The sequence below is a fragment of the Passer domesticus genome, chromosome 3, assembly GCF_036417665.1.
Source record: "Passer domesticus isolate bPasDom1 chromosome 3, bPasDom1.hap1, whole genome shotgun sequence".
NCBI lineage: Eukaryota > Metazoa > Chordata > Aves > Passeriformes > Passeridae > Passer > Passer domesticus.
Genome location: NC_087476.1, coordinates 60,810,292 through 60,832,513, shown reverse-complemented (window position 1 = coordinate 60,832,513; position 22,222 = coordinate 60,810,292). Strand labels below are relative to the sequence as shown.

Sequence of the window (22,222 nt, the reverse complement as noted above, 5' to 3'; positions counted from 1 at the left end):
TTGTGTTTGCTTTCTAAAAATCCACTTTGCAATTTGACTTCCGTATCTACCTATGGAGCGATGCTGTCAAAGGGCTGTTCAAATCTTTCAAGTCGCAGTTCAAGCTGCATGAATTTTGTCTCTAAGGAGGAGAAAGGATATCTCGCTTTTCATTAATTTTTAAAAAAATTATTATCTGGAGGTAGTGAAAATGTTCTTCTTTTGAGGCACAGAATTAATTCAAGCCATATTTGCAATTGCTCAGACTCCTTCTTCTAAGGAGGGACACACCACGTATCTGTCTAGTCAAGTCTGACACTAACTATGAAGCATGAAGGCCACTTTAAATATCTCTCACGGCAGTGATACATAGTCCACTGAAAAAGTGGAAACTGCAGCAGCCTATCCCATCACAGAAACCAAATACCTTATGACATTTATGCTCTATTTTATCTAGGTATAACAACCATCTGTCAACAACAACAAAAACACACTGATGGAGATGTGAGAGACTTTTCCCATTTGTTCATTAATCACTGCTTAGTATTGCAAGGGACAAGGGAGTGAGAGACAACCTTTTAATTGATGATAAAACACAAATTAATGCCCTATTTGCCAACACCAATAAAGAGAGACAATCTACATTTGTGTGGCCAAACAACGACAGAATAAAAACCCCCAAACATATAAAACCAAACACACACCACTTTAAATTTGTCAACAAAAACATAAGTGGGTTGAGAAAAAAAGTTATGAAGAGATGCACAGGTTAATGATCAGATGTAAACAGTAACTGTCCAAGGATGGCCTTAGAACAAGCAGCTAAAACTAAGAACAAACATACCTGTCAAATCTTGGCCGCTGTGGTTAAGTATATTTGAATTTTGTTACGTGAAGCAGAGCACATGCATAATTATGCAAATATGTTAATTGGATTTCAACAGCCTTCATACTCTAGATGGATTTGTACCAGCAGGGTGCTACCAGTGACTCACAGAGCTACAAGAAGTGGCCTGTGTATGCGTGCTGCCACAGTGTCCACAGCAGCAGATGCCCTGCCATGCTGGCTGCTCAGCCATTGCCAGAATGGTGGAAACAGGCCTGGCAGGAATCAGGAAAGAGGACAAACCAGATATGGGGCAGAGCACAGCTATGGGGATGTGAATGCCACTGATTTGGCCATCTGTAGGAGGGTGCTGGACAACTCACAGTACCGGATCCTTCAGGGTGTTCAGTACATAAGGCAGAAATGTTTGGCACTGGCTTAAGACAGCAATTAAACACTAAAACTGCAATGTGTGACTGTGAAATATAAACACTGACCCACCAGATATTAAACAAGTGAAACTACTTAAAACTAAGCCCCATAAACTACCCATAAAAATAACCACCCAGGCCATGCCTTTTTTTTTTTGTGATTTACTGTTTTTCTATCTGATACTTAAATTTGGGCCAATAAAAACCAGCAGGTTGATGCCTGTGGAAAATGAAACCCTCTGTCATCATGAAAACTGAACAGGAGGAACTTGAACAGCGTGTCTCTGTCTCTTTTCATCCGCTGCACCTGTTCTGGAAAGACCACCTCTGCAGAGAAGGACACCTCCCTGATCTCTGGCAATATTGCAAGTATGATAGGAGTTTTTACAGTGTCTTTTGTGCATAGGCTCTCCTCAAAAAACCTGATTGAGACTATTTAGTTATTTCATGAAGCCTTGAGACAACAGATTATTCATCAGTTGTGACCTGGGCTGAATTCTAATAGGTATCACAGGCTAAATGCTCCCTGTGCTAGAAGCAATGCCTTGAGCTAGAGCGCTTTACAATTTGCTTATTTTTTCATCCTTTGAAAAAACAGAAACACTCTAAATGTTGTACAAACCATTCAAAAGAAAAGGTTTTAAACTCCTACTACGTGAAACATTCACATATTTCATTTATAAGCATTCTAGATTTGCAAAACTGCTGATTAGATGTTTTGTGCACTAGAAGTGATTAAGAACATAGCTACGTCAATGGCATTTTGTGTTTTGGCTTTTTTCTGCTCTGGATGCCAATGAACAGCATGCATCTTCCTTGCAACAAGCTGTTGCAAGATTTTTGCCTCCGGAGAAGCCAAGGGAGAAACATTGATAGATGTGTTAAAATAATCTTTCTAGACAGGGGGATCATATCCATTTTACAAGGATATAATCCTCTCTTGTTTTGCAATTACTTTAGGGTATTTAAAACTTCAAAGTATTACAAATTAATACATTCATACATTTGTTTGGGTTGGAAGGGATCTTAAAGTTTGTCTGGTTCCAACCCTCCTCCCCCCTGTCATAGGCAGGGACACCTTCCACTAGACCAGGTTGCTCAAAGCCTCATCCAGCCTGGCCTGGAACACTTCTAGGGATGGGGCATTGACAGATTCTCTGGGCAACCTGTTCCAGTGAAGAACTTCCCAATATCTAATATAAACCTCCTTTCAGTTTAAAGCCATTCCCCCTTGACCTGTTACTCGTGTCCTTTTAAACTGTTCCTCTCCAGCCCTCCTGTAAGCCACCTGTACGTGCTGGAAGGCTGCCTGCCATACGGTCTCCCCAGAGTCTCCTCTTCTTCAGTCTGAAAAACCTGTTCTCTCAAGCTGTCTTCTAGAAGAGGTGCTCCAGCTCTCTCACCACCTTCGTGGCCCTTCCCTGGACCTGCTCCAACTTAGCTGCTTGTGTTGGGGACCCCAGAGCTGGATGCAGAACTTCAGGTGGGGTCTCACAAGAACAGAGCAGAGGGGCAGAATCCCATCCCTCACCCTGCTGGCCACGCTGCTTTTGATGTAAAAGTTTGGCTCTCTGAGCTGCAAGTGCACATTGCTGAGTCTTGCTGATCTTCTCCTCCACCAACATCCCCAAGTCCTTCTCCTCGGGGCTGCTCTCAATCCATTCTCTGCCCAGTCTGTATCTGTTGGGATTGCCCTGACCCAGGTGCTGGACCTTCTACTTGGCCTTACTGAACTTCCTGAGGCTCACAGTCCCGCCTCTGAAGCCTGCCCAGGTCCCTCTGGATGACATCCCTTCCCTCTGGTGTCAGCTGCACTGCACAGCTTTGTGTCATTGGCAGACTCGCTGGGGGTGCCCTCGATCCCACTGTCCATGTCACCCACGAAGACATTAAACAGTGTCACTTTCATACGGTAGTCTTCTCTCCCTCAAAAATATTTAAAAGAGGTCCATGCCATAAAATATACAAATAGCAGTGGTTCACAGGATAAGTATGTAGAGTAGCTTCATCCTAAGGAAAATAGTTTTCAGCATTCTTTTTTAAAACAAGATCTACAGTAAAACTGTAAATCTATCGTTTTACTGTAGTAAAACTATCGTTTTACTGTAGTATCTTCTGGAAACTGATTCAACAGGCTTCTCTTTTATAAGGCATGAAAGAAAGCATCACTCCTATTCAGATTCTAGCAGTACAACGTCCCTTTGGACTATGATGACTTCTGCTCATGCTTTCTTCTCGTAGCATTTTAGTCACACACATTGACTAACAAGCACACCAAGACAAGATTTCCTGTTACTGTTCCATCTGGGTATCCCATTTCCCTCTTGCATCTCTTTTTTGCCTGGAGTGCTGGCTGTGATGCTGTGATTCTGATGGATCCTGGAATTCAAGCCAGTAGCTGATCAATACAGGTATGAAAGACCTCCAGGTTTGCAGAGAGTAGAGTTTAACACTGAATGGGTTATATCCATTGATTCACATAATTATCACAATTAAAATTTGGGGTATTTTAATCAGAGGAGGATAGTGACTGGTTAGCAAAAATTAAGAAGCCCAGCAACAACACTCCTAAACCAGAGTATCCACAAATGGATCTCTTTCCAAAAATTGTAAATTTATCTGTATCCAAGCTCCTCAGTGAAAGAAGACAACAATTGCAATAAAAACAACAATGTAGCTGATGCTTAACAGAGTGAAAATAAACTTGTTTCTTCAGAAAGCACACGGAATGTCTTAAAAGCACAAGTAAAAATATTGATCTAGGCAAGTGAAGTCAAAATACTGATCCATGTGAAAAAAAAAAAATCACGTATTTCCAAAGGCAGCATTTGCTACTCATTATCAGCATAGCATACTCTTCTCCTCTACATAGATAAAAATTGCCGTAGGGGTTTAAAAATAATAGAATGTATTAACTTGCACAAAATCTGCTTGTCCATCATGGGTTAAGGGATTCCTGGCCTATCAGCAATCTTTCACAGAACTCTTAATATTAAAAAAATTTTGCTGCTTACACCGCAAGGGAGAAAGAGCTGACAAAAGCCTTTGGCCAGTGAGATCAAAATTGGGGATGGGGGGAGAAAGGGGAGCTTAGCTTATTTACATTTTTGCTTTGTTAGTAAACTGGAATTGTTAGAGCAGGAGGGAAAGGGGGGAAAAAAAGAGAAAAGTGAAATTAACAGCCACTAAATCTTCTGGAAACAGCAGTGCATTTTGATATATGCTGTGTCAGCTTCCACTAATGGTTTAGGGTTGAATAAGGCACAGTTCAAGACCCAAAGTAGTGCAGGGCATCACATCTCATTCTTTGGAAGAATATGCTCCCTAATTATAAAGATGGCTACAAAATAAAGAGATCAGGATTTCTGGCAAAACAGAATAATGATCTACTTAATAGGAAATCTTAATGTCATTTTGAATCAGTAGAAATCATACAAGAGTAGGATTTCAGCCCTGTAATGAATATACATCTGAAGAAGCAGTCTTCTGATTTTGAGAGAAAACTACCTTTCTGAACAAAATCCATCCAAGTTGCTTTTTTTGCTCTTAGGAGTTAATCTCCCTGGTCTATTCTGGTAATGTGAATGGAAACAAAGGCTGTATATGCATGTGCCACTTACCACACAAAATATCCATCCAGTATTTCAGAGAGCACAGGAAGGAAATGCCCACTGAGCTAGGGACGTGCCAATGTCAGCGCTGCCTGTGCCAGGCTGTTCCTGTGAAATTTGTGGCGTGCAGCAGAAAGCAATGCAGGGTGGCAGGATTGCAGAGGGGTGCGGAGACAGCTTAAACAGGCAGTGGAAGAGAATCAGCCATTTGGGAGGTTTAAAAGGGGGCTGTTTGTTTGTCTTCCCTTTTGATGTTAGATTAGCTTTCAATTTTGTTGCAAGGAAGGAGCCATTGGGAAAAGGACACTTCTCTTCCAGAAAACGCTGGGAAAGCAACACCTTTATTTTAACCGTCTTCCCACCAAGAACCCCCTGCAACATTTTGGCTTTCCCTAGCCATAGCTATCAGCAACACAACAGCTGCTCATTTTACAATGACTTGCTGGAGAGAGAATGATTGAAAGAGCCAATCTATGTCACATTGAGAAACTGTGGCACAACATCGCAGGAGGTAATAGGAGAGGAATGAGGTCAGAACAAACAAGGGTAGGGTGAGAACGGAGAAGAAAATAGCAGAGAACAAAATTACTAAAGGCAAGGTGCTGTACTACACAATCTATGTTTAAAAACGTCTACAACCTGACTGCTGCAAATAGCCACAGAAATGCAAACAAGCTCTGTGATACTTTTTCTTAGGGTCTCATGAATGCAGCTGATGATTAAAGCTACCAAAGTCCTTGTAATGAAGAACAATGGTGCGAACACACTTAGGTGAAAGCACAGTCTAATTCATATGCCTTGAAAGCCCCAGCACCCACAGCATCCCTCTATCATCACAGGGCTTTAAATAGCAGCCTTGCTCCTGTTTTTTGTAGCTCGAGAAACAGCAGCAGCAGCAGCAGCAGTGATGGTACCGCAGCTGCCCGGCTGCCCTCTGGAGAGCGCTGCCTTAGCTGACGCCTGGGAGTTCACCTTTAGCAAGAGCTGCAGAGACCAGAAGCTTGTCTGTGACAGGGAAACAGGCAGGGTGATTTTGATTTAGCACCATTCATAAAAATCGTTCCTGAGAAAGAATTGCTTTTGTGTTACTGCAGCAGACCAGAAAACCACCGTGCAAAATGGTGGCACAGTTTGTATGTAGAGACAATGCTTTTCACTAGGTGAGTCATAAAATGAGCTTTTGGGGCTCATCTGAAACGATGAAGTGACTTTGACCCTGACCTCTGAGCCCATATCCCTTCTATTTTTACCCCATGGGGATCAGGTGGTTTCATAAAAGTTATTACTCTCCCCCTACACACTTTTGCTCATCCTTACATATCATGGCTACAATAAAGCTATTTTCAGCATCACAACATTTTTTCCCTATTCAGCAACCAAGCTGCTAAAATGCCAATTCATTTACTCACCTGAATCTGACTGTGGCAAAATGTTACCTTTCCAGCCAGGTGGACTATCTGGCTTCACTCAACAACAGAGATGGATTTCTATACCAAATACTGGGAACCACCTTGGAAATACAAAGCTACCACACTGCATATAATGCAAATATGCTGTCCCCACTATTCCTGCTCCACCTGAGCATGTGCTGCCAGTCAGAGTGGCTGGAGAGGGAAGAAATAACTGCAGGGCATGCACACAGCATCAGGGCTCAACATGCTCAGGCCACATTTAGTACTAAACATTCCTGTGTGCACTGAGCTTACTTCCCTCTGCTTATCTAGTTTAACCTCTGCAGACAAACAGGCAGGAACATTTTATTTGTATCAAATGCCAAAATACATTCTACTCTCTGAATTTTAAACAGCATTTGGTTTACAGAAACACTCAAATCACCTAACAAAAAGGCACTTCTGCTTTTGTTTCTTTTAACTGAGGTCCATGTTTATTATTTTGTGGGTTTGTCAGCAACTGATGTTATCCCTAGGGTAATGTCAGCACTTTCTTACTCCTAGGAATTTCCCTAGTATTCAAAATGTCAGAAGATAATAAAAATCTTGAGCATCAGAAAGAGAATAAACTCACCTGAAATACTAAATACAAATTGCTGCCTGACCCTCTGGAATAAGTAACATGCCAGATAGGTGAGGTAAGGTAAGAACTGAAATTTATGTATGCCATTTTTTTCTTCTGGGTATCTTAACAGATTTCCACACATTTCTGAATATACATGACTGTGTGTCGTACTCCAAATTGCACAAGAGAGCGAGCAGCAAGCCTGCCACTGGTATTCCAATTACTGCTGGTGGGAATGAATCCCCAGTAACTTGCAAATTTTTGAAAATATTAAGAAACATCTCATACAATATTCTGTATTCATGTCCAAAATTACATTGCCACAATAGAGAGTTGGAAAATCTCTGCCTCATCCTGTAGGTCTGTAACCACCATTCAAGCTCAAGAGTCAAACCCAACAAAAATACTCAGAACAAAAAAAGGACTGTAAATAATTGACAGAAGCATGTGACAAATGACACATAAACCAAATACAAAAACTACAATTAAGTATTTACATTGGTTGGTGATAAAGACATTTATCGAACACCTATGTGGAGTCAAGCTCAGAATTTTGAGCATTCTGAAGGCTTGGCAGCTGAAGTTCAGATTGAATTTACTTCTGCTCTAAGTATGCATTTTTTTCACAAAAAGGCCCTGAAAATGCAGAATTCTCAAAAAATATCAGTTCAGAATATGGGAGTATTTATTTATGTATGTAATAAACCTACTAATTGGTTTAATTCTGTTTGTTAGACCAAACTTACCTGGAATACTCGCTGGAGAAATGGGACCAGATCTTGACTGGTTGCTTCCAACGGGTGAGCCCACAGGGGAAGGCGACGGGCCCCCAGGGATGCCAGAGAGATGTGGAGAAGCATGAGGGGAAAACGGAGACTGTGCAGGGTTGCTCTGCTCCCCCTGGCTGCTCGTAGAGCCTGACGCGCTAACAGCTGAGCTGAGGGTTGCTTCAGTTCCAGTCGGCAAGTCGTCAATGGATCCAGATAAATCCTGAGGAAAAAGGAACATAAGTGCTTGCATGAATACTCAGGCCACAGGACTCAAGAGCTGGCATGGCAATAGATCCATTTGTTCACTTATTGCAGCAGATAACTGAAAGGTTGTCTAACATTTAACACGTAGTTAAATGATGGCAGAAAACAAGGACAGTATGCACAATTCTCTGCTTAATCTCTAATTCTTTTGAGAAAAAGAGCAAGCAAGGGCAACAAATGAATTGGAACCAAATTCATTCAGCATCGAATTTAACCTTTTCCATCTGGATTAAGCTTTCAAAATTAATCCCACAAATTCTGCCCGAGCATACCAAAACTAATGAAAATGATACATCAGTTTCACTTTCACACAGTATTTAATTTTGGGGTTTGCTACCACCACAATCACAGCTTATACACTTCACTCTAAACCACTACTATGAGAGAAGAGTGTAAAGTATGCAGCCCTGTAACACTGCCTTGCAGGTCCTTCGCCTTGCAACAAGGAAATGAGAAGAGGCCCTGCCCCCAAGAGCCGCACTGGATCCACTGGCCACCAAGGAACAAGGACTGCTGCTTCTCCACTTCCATCAAATACAATGTACAGCTCACAGGTTCTCTTCAATTTCATTTGAATACACTGCTAAACAGTTACTCCATTTCAGCTCATGACTGCTGCCTTTTCAATGAGAAATTTCCTCTGTAGGTCACAGCACATTTGAATTCTAACTATGAACTGCTGGACATATTCCCTCAAGCTGTAACACAGGAGTTATACTGGTCTTTGAATCTATGGGAGTAATTAGGGGTTTTAAATAATTTTAAGATCAGAAAAACCAAGAATGCTGCGACAAAGCAAACACGTGCTCTCCAACTGTCAGAAAAAATGTTAATTCCTAAGCATCACAGAAAAACCTCATACAAACCAAAAGGTGCCAATATTGCTATGCTTCTGCAGCTATTGGCAGGCATGAGGAGCATGTTACTATGTTACTATTTCTATTAGCAAATTAAAGCTCAAAAATAATGGCACGGATCTACCTCACATATAGATCAGGTCATTAAATGACCCCTGAGACTTGAAATAACTGGGATGACAGAGTGCATTACTTTGACTAATCCTGACTTCATTTGTTTGGCTCACGCAAGTGGTTGCAGCACAGACAGCACGACCCCTTGTCTGAATACCACAAAAATAACCGAGTTCTGCCTGAGCAAAGAGCTCAGGAAGCAAAGCCTTAGTGCTGCCTAATTTTCGTAACAAAAATATGAATTTTTTTAGAAGTCGCAGAACATGGACGGAACTCACTTGGTGTGAGAGCCCTGCCCAATGACCACCACCTCCATCACAAGGGAGGCTCACAGCCCAGTTCCCCTAACAGATGGACATGGTCAGTCTTCCAAGGCACAGGAAGAGGAGGAGTAACAGTTTAAGCACTGTTAACACTCACTAGAAGCTGTAGAATGCTACCTGTTATTCCTCATTGTGCATAAGGGCAGGGAATGCAAACCACCTGGCTTAGCTCTCTGCAGGGCATCTTGTGGCCCTTATTTCCAAGGAGTTCCCACAAATACTTCAAGAACAACTCTCACCACAGTTAAATTTTGCGTTTTTTGACAAGCACAAAATTGTATCTGTATGCCATCAGGTACATGAAAAGCAAAAATTAAGGCTAAAACTTCAGTCTACATGTAGATGCTGCATTCACTCAAGAGTAGACTTACAAATCTGTATAATGGAAATTTAATTACGAAGTGGGCAATAAACTATTTTCATTGGGGTTTTTTTTGAAACTATCAACTGTAGAAAATGTAAACAAGACATAACAGTGCTTGGTACTGCATAGAGCAACACTAGATATTTTTCACAGTAGAATGTATTTGGCAAACAGGTAAGCAATTACTGCTTTTCCATACATAATATGGTATTCTTCTAAATGGAATCAAATTACTGCTGTCGTCATGTGTAACAAATGCTGCAGGAAGTGCTGATAAAACAAATGCTGCTGAAAAGCATATAATAAACCTCTGAAAATGGAATGTTGCAGAAAAGAGCCTATTCTAAAGGAATATAAATTCTGTCTGAAAAACAGATAGGCACACAACTGACAGAAGATATAGAAAGCACACAGGTTTACGTTTAGAATAACAAAGATTTTAAAAGGGTGTGTGGAGCAAAGCTTTCATTTGTGTTGGCAAACCAAAGTACCTGAAAAAAACAAATTTATCAGGATAATGGAAAAGCCATGAAGAAATTAGCACTGTTCTTGATGAAATTATCTGCTGTTCACAGGCTAAGGCAAAACTTCAGGACGGGACTGAAGTTCACTTTTCCCGTCAGGTCACAGTGACTTCTTCAGCCTTCCACAAGAGTAGAACAACTGGTGAGTCTCAGGCATCTTCTCTAGTGCCTGCTTTCCAGGCATTTCTTCACCCACCTGATGAAACTCCTTCACCAAGGTGGAAAAGGAAGAGAAGAGCTTGCATGACAGCCTATTTAAATTGTCAAGCCGTGCCACCACCCTCAAGCAGTGCATGCTGACGGAGCAGCCTGGCAGGCAGAGCACACCCCCAGGGCCTTGCATTCCCCAGGTGGGACTTTCTCCCAGGAATGGGGAACTTCACAATCAATGTGTTTGCTCAAGATGCAGTAATAGTGTTCACTCATCAGACACATGAAGAAAACAGAGAAAGAGGTTGATCTTAGGATGGCACAAAATTGTTACCTATCTAGAAGTCTGGGCTGTGCAACACGATCTCCTACGTTGTTTTCAAGTGGGATAAAATAAGAAATATCAGCTGTTCTGTACAGGGGAGTTTGGGTTTTTTAATTTGTTTTGGGGGGGGGGGGGGACGGAATACAGGTTGTGTGTTTGGATTTTGTTGTTTTTCATTTCTGTTAACATACACTTTGTGGCCTTGCCTAGTTTTCTAATGTGGAAAGCCTGAGCAGGCAAGCAAAACTGGGAAACTTGCAGCATACAGAGGCTTTAGATACACCTCTCTTAACTAAAGAAGCTAATTGGGAAATTAAAAAGAAGGAGAAGAAAGACTTTATGTGAAGCACCTGGACAGAAATAGCAAAGTCGATTTTCTTTTACCTCATTTTAACAGAACAGCAGAGAAGTTGTGCAAATTCCACATGACAAACATTTATGTATATATAAAATAGTATACATACACATTATATATGTCAATTATGTAGATGCACTTGCATTTACTTAGCATATCTACATGTAAAGCTATTAGGAAGCCTGCTAATAGGAGAAATTCACAGAGGTTTAAGCATACAGCCTAGTTAACAAAGAAGCTCTGTAACTAATACTCCTCTAGAGGACAATTTAGTCAGCAGGGCACCAAGTCTATTCTTCTTTTATAAGTAGTATCAGATCTATGATGCCTGTAAAGAACAGAGAGACCTTACTTACTGCATCTCATTCAAACCAAGGCACCTTCAAGCTACAGTGCTTCCATTTATCTTGTTGGAAAGTTGGCAGGTTAGGTAATTGCTGAGATTCTTTTAAGGGCCTGAAGTCCCCATACCCTAAGGCGTGCCTTAAATTTTGCCTCTTTTCAGAGGCTTTTTCAGGAAAGCACTCATTTTTTCCAGTAAAATCTAGCAAGTTTAGAATTACCAGTAGTCTTGTGTTTCTTACAGATCTGTTTCTTGTAGAGCAATCTTATTATTCCTATCTACGGTATTGTTATGACTGTATTCTCAAATCTGACATCAAATCTTAGAAAAAATTAAGGACAAAATATTTCCTCCCTCCCATCACAAATCTGTATTATAATTCTGTATTTTCTGTGTTAGTTTTATATCCTGTATTATTCCAGAGATCCTAACCAGCTTTCAAAGTTAATTTCTACAAAATACCTCGATTACACACTGAAATGTCCCCATGCAGGATTTATCTCTTTAAGCAAAGTGTTTTATCTTCAGCTATCCAGCTCTAGCCTCACCTTCCACCTATGCACAACTTCTCCTCTTGTCCATCTGACAACAACAAGAGCTGAAATGAACAGGACCACATTATGTTTGGGATTATAATGTTATGCCTTCCTGGTGGCATGATCTTACCAGAGTGACAGGAGAGACACTTGAAACAGCACACCACTTTACTACTGCAACGTGGGCAGCAAGGGGTACAAGGAAGCAAACTGTTTACCCACAGCCAGGAAACCCAAAGCTACGAAGAGACCACAAGAAGAAAACCCCTACAAACACCCATGTATAATATAATAACATTAACTTACTCGAGGAACACACCTAGATCAAATAAACAGCAAAAGGGAGACTACAGTAGCTCAGCAATAACACCACAATTTTACACACCAACTGTGACAGGACTACAGCATTCACTGTGGAACAAAAATTTGCACTGCAAATACTTGGTGCAGTTGCAAGCTTTGCTTAGCAATGTCTCAGCAGACACAAACCAAGATTTTAAGGGAATCCCTTGCTAAAAACTTACAGTTGAAAAAGGATGAACACTTTCTCTGAAATCAGCAGAAGGAGAAAATGTGGGGCACCTTGCTAACGGAGTTCCTACGCCACTAAATCACAGCCTAAGTTCTCTAAGAAGTTACTGCAATGCAGAGGACATACAACCTGTGGTATATTTAAATTTTCCAACTCTTGCCTACCAGTTCCTTTATGCTCAGGGAGTAGAAGAAAAGCAGAGATATTAAAATAGAAGTCATAGATATTAAAATTAAAGACGCACAAAACCTTTCTGTCTCCAAGTAGCTGAACCCCCCAGACTCTACCCTACCATCCATTGTGCTGGGATGAATCCCAGCACTGCACAGAGGGAACTGCATCAACTGACTGGCTGCAGGATCAAAGACTGCTCATTCCATTCAGGCCTTCCTGCAGCATTTCCTTAGGATGGTGCTGCTCAAAAGACAGGATCCTGCATGAAATATCCATCTCTTTAACATGAATCACCACTTTAGAAGCAAAATTATATATACAAGCAAACATATTTCACATGTAAGTATGTAAATATATATTCAAACAGACATACACTCTGCTATTGTTTTGGAGCCATGGGGGATTATGAACAATATGCTCTGTAATTGAGATTAACTTTGAACAAATGATTTGGCTGACAAACACACATATGCACACAAAAGGAAAACCCACAATAGCTCTGTTTAAATTTCAAGATATTTGTAAGACCTCTTTTCATCACAAAGCAGCCTATAATAGCATGTTTCAAGAAGTCTTCCAAAGGCCCTGCTGGTCACATTGTGGAGGCAGTGAGCGAGCTAACAGCCTCCCAGCGCCTACGCAACCGGAAAAACGCACGGGCGCAGCAACCATTGGGACCACGTGGAAAATTCTTTTATTTTCAAAGGCTGCTACCCCCAACATGGGTACCTTCCTTCCATGCCAGCTGCATAATGTCCCTCATCTAAACACAAAAAATGTACCTAATGCACATCCTTAAAAAAAATTGTTTAACAGGAGACAGCAGGGCTGCCATTACATTTCTGCCAAAATCCCTTTTACATGCCTTACTGGAATTAATTCTGTGGGAAAACAAGGTTCATTCTCTGAATCTTGTTAAATGAAGGTCTGCAGCAGGAAAAGTAGAGAAGACCACTTCTAGTACAAACACCTCCCCAAGGAAAAAGCTTGATTTCTATTGACAGGGCTTACTTATTTCACTTGCAAGACAAACACAAACTTTGACAGCAGCTAGGCAGAGGTACTTCTTATGATACTCGTGTTACCTAGAAATCTTATTTAATTCCACTTATTATATGTTTCAGCATTTTAATTTTAACTTTAACCTCTATGTCATAAACTATTCCTGCAATATTCTAAAGGAAGGCAATTCTAAGTGTATGATAAAAACACTAGCGTTTTGCACTAAATTTAGTGACAAAGCACCACTTGCTGGGGAAACATTCCCTTCATTCTGTGGACCTCACATGCTTCCCAAAATAACTTGGGTTCATAAATTGTGTTGCAAATACGCTTTCTGATCAGTATCAAGTACTTTCTCTGAGAAATTTTACAGGCAAGTCCCAGAGGATGCAAAAATCTTTTTCACAGAAGCCCTGCATTCACTCAAGCAACCAAGAAGAAGTGCAATCAAACAATGCAGTGCCAGTGCCCTGCCTGATGTCCTTTCAATCTATGAGATCCTGGAGTTAGATCAGTCTTCAAGAAGTTATCTACAAAAAGCTGACTTGGAAAACCAGATTCAAATCACAGCTTACTACCTAATTGCTAAGCAAAAGACTGTTCAAAGAAAGAGGAATTTTTTACTACCAAGGATCTTTGCTTGGAAGACAATCTTTTCTAGAAGTTGTTGACCTGGGGATACAAGAGTGCAAAAACAGAACATGACTTGTCCATATCTGTCAGACATGGGATGAGAAGAAGTTGCTAGGATGGATACAATCACATTTCATGTCTAAAATGAACCACAACGGGATCTTATTTGCTTGTCCAGACAAGAGCTTTACACCAAAACCAACTTAGGGTATCTAGGAATTCAAAAGGCCCTTCCAGCCACACTCTCCCTGCCTGTGCCAAGTGCCACTCACTCACTGTGGGGTGTGCAGCTCCCCAGCAGCTACCAGGAAGGGGCTCCTGAGTCCTACAGCTGCAGCAAGCAACCTAATGGCAAAAATTCACTGGTTTATAAACAGTGACTGCTGTGTATAAAATGATAAGTACTAATGACCCATGTGTCATCAAAGCAAATTGACAAAGTCTAACAAGGACAGTAAAGCGTAGGACACACAGCCTGTCTGACAAGGATACCTTTTAATATTGAAAATAAACAGTAAATCTCCAGAACAGAAAAACAATAACATAGCATCTCTCAAGATATGAACTCCCCTGTTTATCTCTGAAGCAGAATGCTTAGCACGTAGAATTTCTGGAAATAAAATTTAAAAACAAAAAGCCACAAACCCTTAGGAGTCATTTGTTTCTTCAGTACTGTAGCAAAGAAAAATTCCCAGCTAACAACTCTTGTAGCTACATCATCAGTCATTTATCATCAATAAACTTTAAAACAACCAAATCAATGAAAACCACAGCAAATAGCCACTATGAAGAAGAAAGAAAAGTTGTGTTTGCATAACAGCAATCTAATAAAATTCAGTTTATTCATACTACTTCCCATGCATAGTACCAAACGTAGCCACACCCAAACATGAAATTCCTTCATTTAAACCTGAAGGGTTTTTCCTATAAAGAACAGTGAGGAGAGATGTAACAACTTCTCTTTTTTGCATCTCTTCAGATTATGACCATTTTCTAGATCATGTAAGACTACAGTTGCCTCCACAGGGAGAAGACAGACTAAACTGGCAGGATAAAACAGAGAGGAAGCTGAATTAAAGCAAAACATGTACCAATTCAAAATCTTTCAAGCTCTCTGGAACTTGTTCTTTTGGGGATCACTATCCTTCTCCCTCTATGCAACAAGCTTAGTGATGCCATCCTGATGTTTAACCTGAACAGACACTGCGCGACCACCCTGCTCACCAGCCCAGACTGCTCTCCTGGCTGTGCTTCTGGCCATGATGAATTCAGCATCAAAAAGCCATGGGGAAAACACCATGTAGCTGCTAGTCCTCCTCCCATTACCTACTTACTCTTCTTTCACAGCTGATGTAGAAAGAAATCAGATTAAGAAAGGAAGGAATATGAAATCACGGGAAAGACAAACACGGATTTGAGTAAAGGCATATGAGAACGAACTAGACATTACTGATAGAACATATGGGTTGGTAGATCTGAGTGAGACCAAATATTTCAGCAAGAGCAGCAGCAATACGCATTAGAAAGTACTGCTTACTCCCTTTCTTCCATTTACTCTGGCCATCATACTTTGGAAACTTGCAGCACATGCAGTCAGACATAGACCATCTGTCTTTGAGACTACATATTCAAAAACCTGATATTGTGCAGGTGTGGCTCAAGCAGAAAGGAACAAACAAAACTTCAGAATACCATAACATGTAATGTGGTAAAATTCACACCATGCCTCACCTGGAAACACCCACAAGACTGCAGTGCAGAGATTCTCAAAAGGTCTGTGCAGGGCACCTCCCGTAGGAGAAACCCTTTGAACATGACCACACAACCACATGTGGCTGCATGTACCTCCCTGTTTACTACTACAGACATACCCTGAGTCACAACACACCTATTTTGCAACTATTAATTGACATCTTTCTACATGTGCTTCTCAGACTATCCCATCCCACATGACATCCAGAAGGCATTAACAGTGCTTGTAACTTTGGACCTACAATACTAGCTGATTTGGAGGCTGCAGCTGAGAGAATAAAGTGTTGGTCCAACAACCAACTGCCCACTGATCACTGAAAGCAGATATGGTCGTGCCACAGTAAATCAGCAAGTTGATAACAAGTGAGCTGCTCTGACAGCCCAAGGACACCTACGCCTGGAGCACGATAAAGGGCTTAAACAATGCATTGAACCCATACACCTGTATGCCCAAGGTTTAAAAACTCTTGATCTACAGCATTTGCCTTTTTTCCTTTTTTTTTTTCATATTAATACCCTTTGTAGAGTTATGGTTTGATAAAAAAGTCTGTCCCAGCAGGTTACCGTGGGAATAAGGATCTACAAAACATAGTTTTTCATTAGCTTAGGGCTTGTGCATGCATCATACTGCGTCTCTTTCTTCCCTCTCCCACAACACCCTGTAACCAAATACCACAATTCAATGAGATGGTAAATAAGCCCCAGACACATTTTGAACTTCAAAAACACAGGTGCTCTGTTAACTTTCCATCTCTTCCTCTTGAATCAGAAGCAGAAAGGAGGGGGAAAATGTATAGATCAAAAAGACTGGTAAATGTTGTAAAGACTACCTTTTTAAGGAACTGAATAAAGTGACTTCCCTCAGAGAACAATATTAATTAATGAATTAAGTCTTATTTAAAATACTGGATATGCAATGTTATACTGGGGTAACAGGCAGAAATGAGTGTTACAAGGTTTACCTCAGTAATTTTAGCTTAATTTGCCATTTCAGGCTCATTGTCTCATCCTCATACAAGACCCTCTAATCCTTCTTCCTTTTTCTCTTCCTTTTCACCAAACCCAATGTAACTCAGCAGAGTGTAGTTTGATCAGCAGTAGAGCACACACACACGGGGCTGTGATCACTCTGCTTCTGCTTTGCTCCTCACACCCAGCCACACACCCAAACTGCTTACTTCTTTCCGAGGTCTGAGGACCACAGCAGCAAAACCAAACAATTACTCTTCAACACCTGTTCACTCAACCCCTCCCACATGTACATTCTCCAGTAACCTGGGAAAAGGTCGGAAACTAAAATCCAAGCAGTTAAAAAGCAGAAAATAAACCTTCAGATTGCTTCTCACACATGCCTGCTAGAACAAGGCTCCCACAGCACCCCAAGTTCTGGAATTCACATTTCTTTGCAGTAATTCAGTGCTTGCTGGGCCTGCTAAATAATTAAGTGGCCAGGGAATGTGGTATTTTGAGATGATACAGCTTTAACAAACTTATGTAGAACTCAAGTCTCAGAAACCTCTACATAAATTTCAAAAGGCTTCTGAAATTCTAGAAAAGTGTCTTGGCTTCACTTTTCTTTTTGAAATAATGCTTTGACTAGCCAAGTATGAAGCATAACTTGTAGCACTTCAACTAGGCATTTAAAAAAAAATCTGAAAGACCAATACCCTTCCCCATCTACTGCTAAGCACCATTTTGGCATGGGAAGAGGTATCTCAAGGCTAAGATAATGCCAGGGTTGTTTTGATTGCTGAGTGAACTAAACTAAACATTATCCAACAGGTTCGTAATTTCAGGTGCACTCCTGAAATCCAGTAAAGGAAGAGACACACGGACGTGTCACTACAGATGTGTTTAACACTGTGTACTATGCAATCTACCAAAAAAATCCAACAGATCAACTGCTACTGTTCTTTAATTAATATATCATACAAAGGAAAAACATCCATGGGGAATTCTGAGGGTTTTGTGCGCCTGAGCATGCTTCGGTGTTGCAGCTTTTTCTCATGATATAGAGGACAGGGAGTCCTGACATGTTTTAGATAAAGCTTGTAGTGGGTTGCTCTTCCAAAATTTTCCTTGTCTTTAAAAAGAGAGAAGGCTGATATTGCACAGAACTACCTATTCATTGTAATGCTACTAAAAGTGGTCTGAAAAAATTCCAAGAAAGCATGGGTAGGATGTCCAGTGTACAGCAATTGTGGTTCTCAAAAATATGACTGCCACAATGACTGCCACTTGGTGGGGCCTTTCTGGGCATGGCACCTCCATCTGTCTTTTTGTATGGTGGTGCTTTACGCAGCCCTTCACCTGAGGTGCCAATTGTCCTTCTCCAACACCTGCCAGGTTACATCCATGCTGCAGTTTCCTCCAGCAAGCACCAATGCAGTGCTACAGTGCACTTGGAAGCCACTTGTATGAAATATTTGTAAATATAATAAAAAGTAACTCCTTTCCCCATTGATCTGTATTTTTGTTGCACTGAATTTTGAGAGTATTCGTAATTGATGTGAAAAAGCACGTCAGGTAAAATGACAGTGGTGGAAAAAGAAAGAACAGCAGCTGGAAGCTTCTTTGAAAGAGGGTTTCCCAGGATCTTGTAAGGCAGTGATCCTTTGCTCTCCTCTCTGGTCATTCCCTTTCTCCCATAGGAAGACAAAAGAACTGCAGCTCTGGTCAGTGGCTGCTTCCTGGTCCTTGCAAGGGGAAGCAGAGATTTCAGCCCTGCCAGACCTTCAGGTGCAGCCTGACAATTGCTGATTGTCCATGCTCCAAGCCTGTCTGAGCTTTGCAACACAGCTTAGAGAGCTGGGCCAAGAAGGTTTTTGGGGAGTGCATCTGATAGAAAGATGGGAAAAGAGCCATCTGTATCAAGGCATGGCATTTAAGTGCTACAGCTCGAGAAGAACACAGTTCTTAACCTTAGGAAAGTTTTGCTGCATGGCTTCTAAGGTCATTGCTGCTCTGCAGCAGTTTTGCCTGAGCTCCTGTCCTAGTTCCCTGTTCACAGTCTTCTACACTGAAGCCTACAAACGGGGCCACTGTTTACACACTGCTGTCTCTCTTTAAAAAGACCACTATGTATACCAAAGCTTCCAAGAAGATCCACCTGATGGAATTATCAAGCCACAGCTCATTTCAACCTTTAAGGTATTTATTAGCTAGACCACCAAAAAAAAAAAAAGGAAAAAAAAGCAAATCAGTAAGTTAGATCTTTGCAAATTATCAAAATACTTCTGAAGGATGCTTGTCAGAACAAACAAATGTACCAAAGGAAGAAACAGCCTCATGAATTAAGTAAAAAAATAAATAAAGGGAAAACATATGAAAATTTCAACAACCGTGCCAATCTGTTGCGAGCTGTACCCGTGCCAGTGGGCGGCCTCGGGGCACCGTAGGATTCCTCAGTGCAGTGCCAAGCTCCAGCAATATTGTTATGGTTAGAGAGGAATTTCTCACAAGAGCTAACAAAGGCAGAAGGTCATAAATAAACACAGCAGGATCGCCTTGTCAGTTCTCATTATTAGCGCTGCAGGCACTTGCTTTTCTATGGGCTGCTCACAGGTTCATTTAAGTGTAAGAGCTCCTCCTCAGAACTTCATGCTCATAAATAAAGACAACATTTCATTAGAAAGAAAGGCACACCTAAGTTTTTTGGTTGATTGGTTTTTTTTTTCACACACACAGGGGCACATGTGCTTGAGCTGGCTGTGCTGTCTGCAGCCGCTCTATCCGTTTGCACCCTGCACTGGCACAAGCTTGCACTCGGCTAACCCAGAGCTGCAACAGCCTTCTATGCTGGCCTCTGTGAGGCCATGCAGGCCTCCCTCACACCACGGCCATAATGAACAAGGAGAGCCTTACTACTGTAATAATGGTCACCAGAATTACATCTGGGCAGGAAATGAGGCTGAGCTCCTAAAATGATCTTGACGTGCATTATACAACTAGGAAAGCACAGCTGTGTGATCATTACTGCAATTATAAAGTGACATTTAGTGTTCATTTTCTTTTCTTACTGAATTTTGAAACAGAGAGGGGGCAGAATCAGTAACTCTGGGGGTACAAATGTGCAAAAAAAGGAAATGAAATTTTTTAAGAGTGCAATATTGATTCTTCATCATCTGTCAGAGGTTAACAAACAGCCAAGTAAAAAGACCTCGTATCTCCCATACACATACCCACCTTTACCTATATCCATACCTATAAAGATGAGTGAAAAGTAAGCTCTGTGTAAACTAGACACATTTCAAATAAATTAACACTATCATGTAGCGCATGCTGATTTCAAGTTGCAGATATAGTGCTTTTCAGAATATTAGGGGAAATCAAGAAATCAACAATGCTATCTCTTGAGAGTTTTTATTTTCTACTTATTACTTTGGAATTTAAAAAAATAATGTAAAGATGTTAATAAAGCTTAAAGGTTCACAACCCTGGAAGCACTGCCAGTAAATAAAAAGTAAATAAAATAACAGGCCTTATGTTAAACAGGGGATGCCTAGCAATGGGAAAAACACTTATTGGTCACCATTCCTTCCAGCGTAAGATAGGTGATAGAGAATGTAATTGCTGCCAATCACCCCCCAAAATACTGCTTCCTCCTGTGAACTGTACTGAACACCAATGTACCAGTACATTAAATGGTCATGTCTATCTTCCTAGTTGCCTAAAATCTGACCAATGCTATTGTTACTATAAACTCAGATCTTCACCTTTTAAAGCAAACTATATGACTCACAAGCAAAAACCCTGGCGCCTTGCATGCTTTCTGTGAGAAGCCTGGGGAAACAATTTTCCTTCCAGTTTGCTTCCTATGCCATCACCTGCTATCAGAAGAAGTTGGGTTGTTAGTCCTGATGCACTACAGCAGCAAAACCATGTTCAAAGAACTGTTTTCCTGAGCTGTGCAGCCCTTCATTGCACACCATTCATCATTATCAACACCAGGAACTGCTGGAACAGCCCTAGTGAATGAACAATGTCCCTGTTTAACTTGTAGAGGCTGCCAGCCCGCTCCCTTTAGCTTCTGTGCTGAGGCAGGGTTTGTACCTCAGGCAGGGGGCTGCTGGCATGCTGTGTGTGCCCTCTGCCCAGAGCCCACCCTGACAGCAGGGCAGCAGCCCCTCTCTCCCTCTGCCAGCAGGAACGCAGGAGCGCTCTCCGAATGGCCAGCCCTAAACCGGCCTCTGCCAGGCAGAGTACCAGAGGTGCCAGGGAAGTGCTTTCCTCCTGTACACCAGCAAGGGTGTGCTTCTTGGCTCCACACTCCTGCAGGAGAAAGAGCTGCTGGAAGTGGAAGGAGCTGGAGGAAAGGACAACAGTTTCCAGCTGGTCAGTTCCTCAGCCTCTCCTGATCAGTAGGCAAGGTGCTGCCTGGGCACCGGGCAGGCTGCAGCCCCTTCTGCAAGCACAGACATGGAGATGCTGCTCTATTTCAAGCCTCTTCCCTTTGCTCACTTTTTTCTTATTAATATTTTAAAAACATTTACGTAGCAGACACGTTGCAATTAATTTATCTTCCCTGGTCAAAACACATTTACTTCTGTAGAAACATTCCCTCTGCCACCCATTTCAAAGGAAGAGCTGGGTTTCAGCCCACTCACTCAAACACAGCTTTGTATTAATTCTTGTGCCTCATTAATTATTTCAGAAAAGAAGAATTCCTCACATAAGTTAAAAAGTGACCTAAACCTACTAACTGCTGTGTGCTATGAATGGCAGTGGACAGAGACAAGGAGAAAGATGTTTTTCAGGGGTCTCTGCAGTGCTTTTAAGTCACAGTGAGAAGAACTTACAGGTGTGAAACTTGAAGGTTTCACACAGTCATCCTTTTTTCTAGTACTATCTTGTTCTTCAGCAGTTTTGGTCATATTTCAGTAGTATGACATCCATGGCTTTTTTGGGACTTTTGCTATCTTAAACTTATTTTACACAGTTACACACTTGAACTTTTATATAGAAAACATTATAGAAATATTTACAGGACATCAAATTTCTAAATTAAATCATTAAATACTTTGTCATATCCAGCAGCATATTTCACTGCCATAGATGCACTACTGTGGAGTTTTTCCTTTAGGAGTGCAAAATACTTAATTTATACAGCCTGAAAAGGGTCATTTTACATTTATTAAGAGTATAAAAAAATTATGCAAAGAACAGTTGAGAAAGGGGAACTAGAAAAGGAGGTATATTCTTCAAAAGAATTATTGGAGGTATTTTCTTGTTACAAGATATCATTTGTTATTTTTCAATCACAGAAAACTGCAAGAAAACACCAAAAAGGTTGAACCATCTACTCTAAAAAATTATGAATGCCAAAAGATCACAAATAGCAC

At 41.1% G+C, this 22,222-nt stretch overlaps 1 protein-coding gene across 4 annotated transcripts in view; it reads right to left on the bottom strand.

Annotated features, from left to right (window-relative positions):
- ARID1B (AT-rich interaction domain 1B) overlaps positions 1-22,222 on the bottom strand; it is a 323,681-nt gene that overhangs the window by 90,377 nt on the left and 211,082 nt on the right. For all 4 annotated transcript variants that reach the window (XM_064413401.1, XM_064413402.1, XM_064413404.1 and 1 more), the window contains one exon: positions 7,610-7,853. In XM_064413401.1, the coding sequence (XP_064269471.1) occupies positions 7,610-7,853 (244 nt within the window). The remainder of the gene's footprint in view (positions 1-7,609; positions 7,854-22,222) is intronic.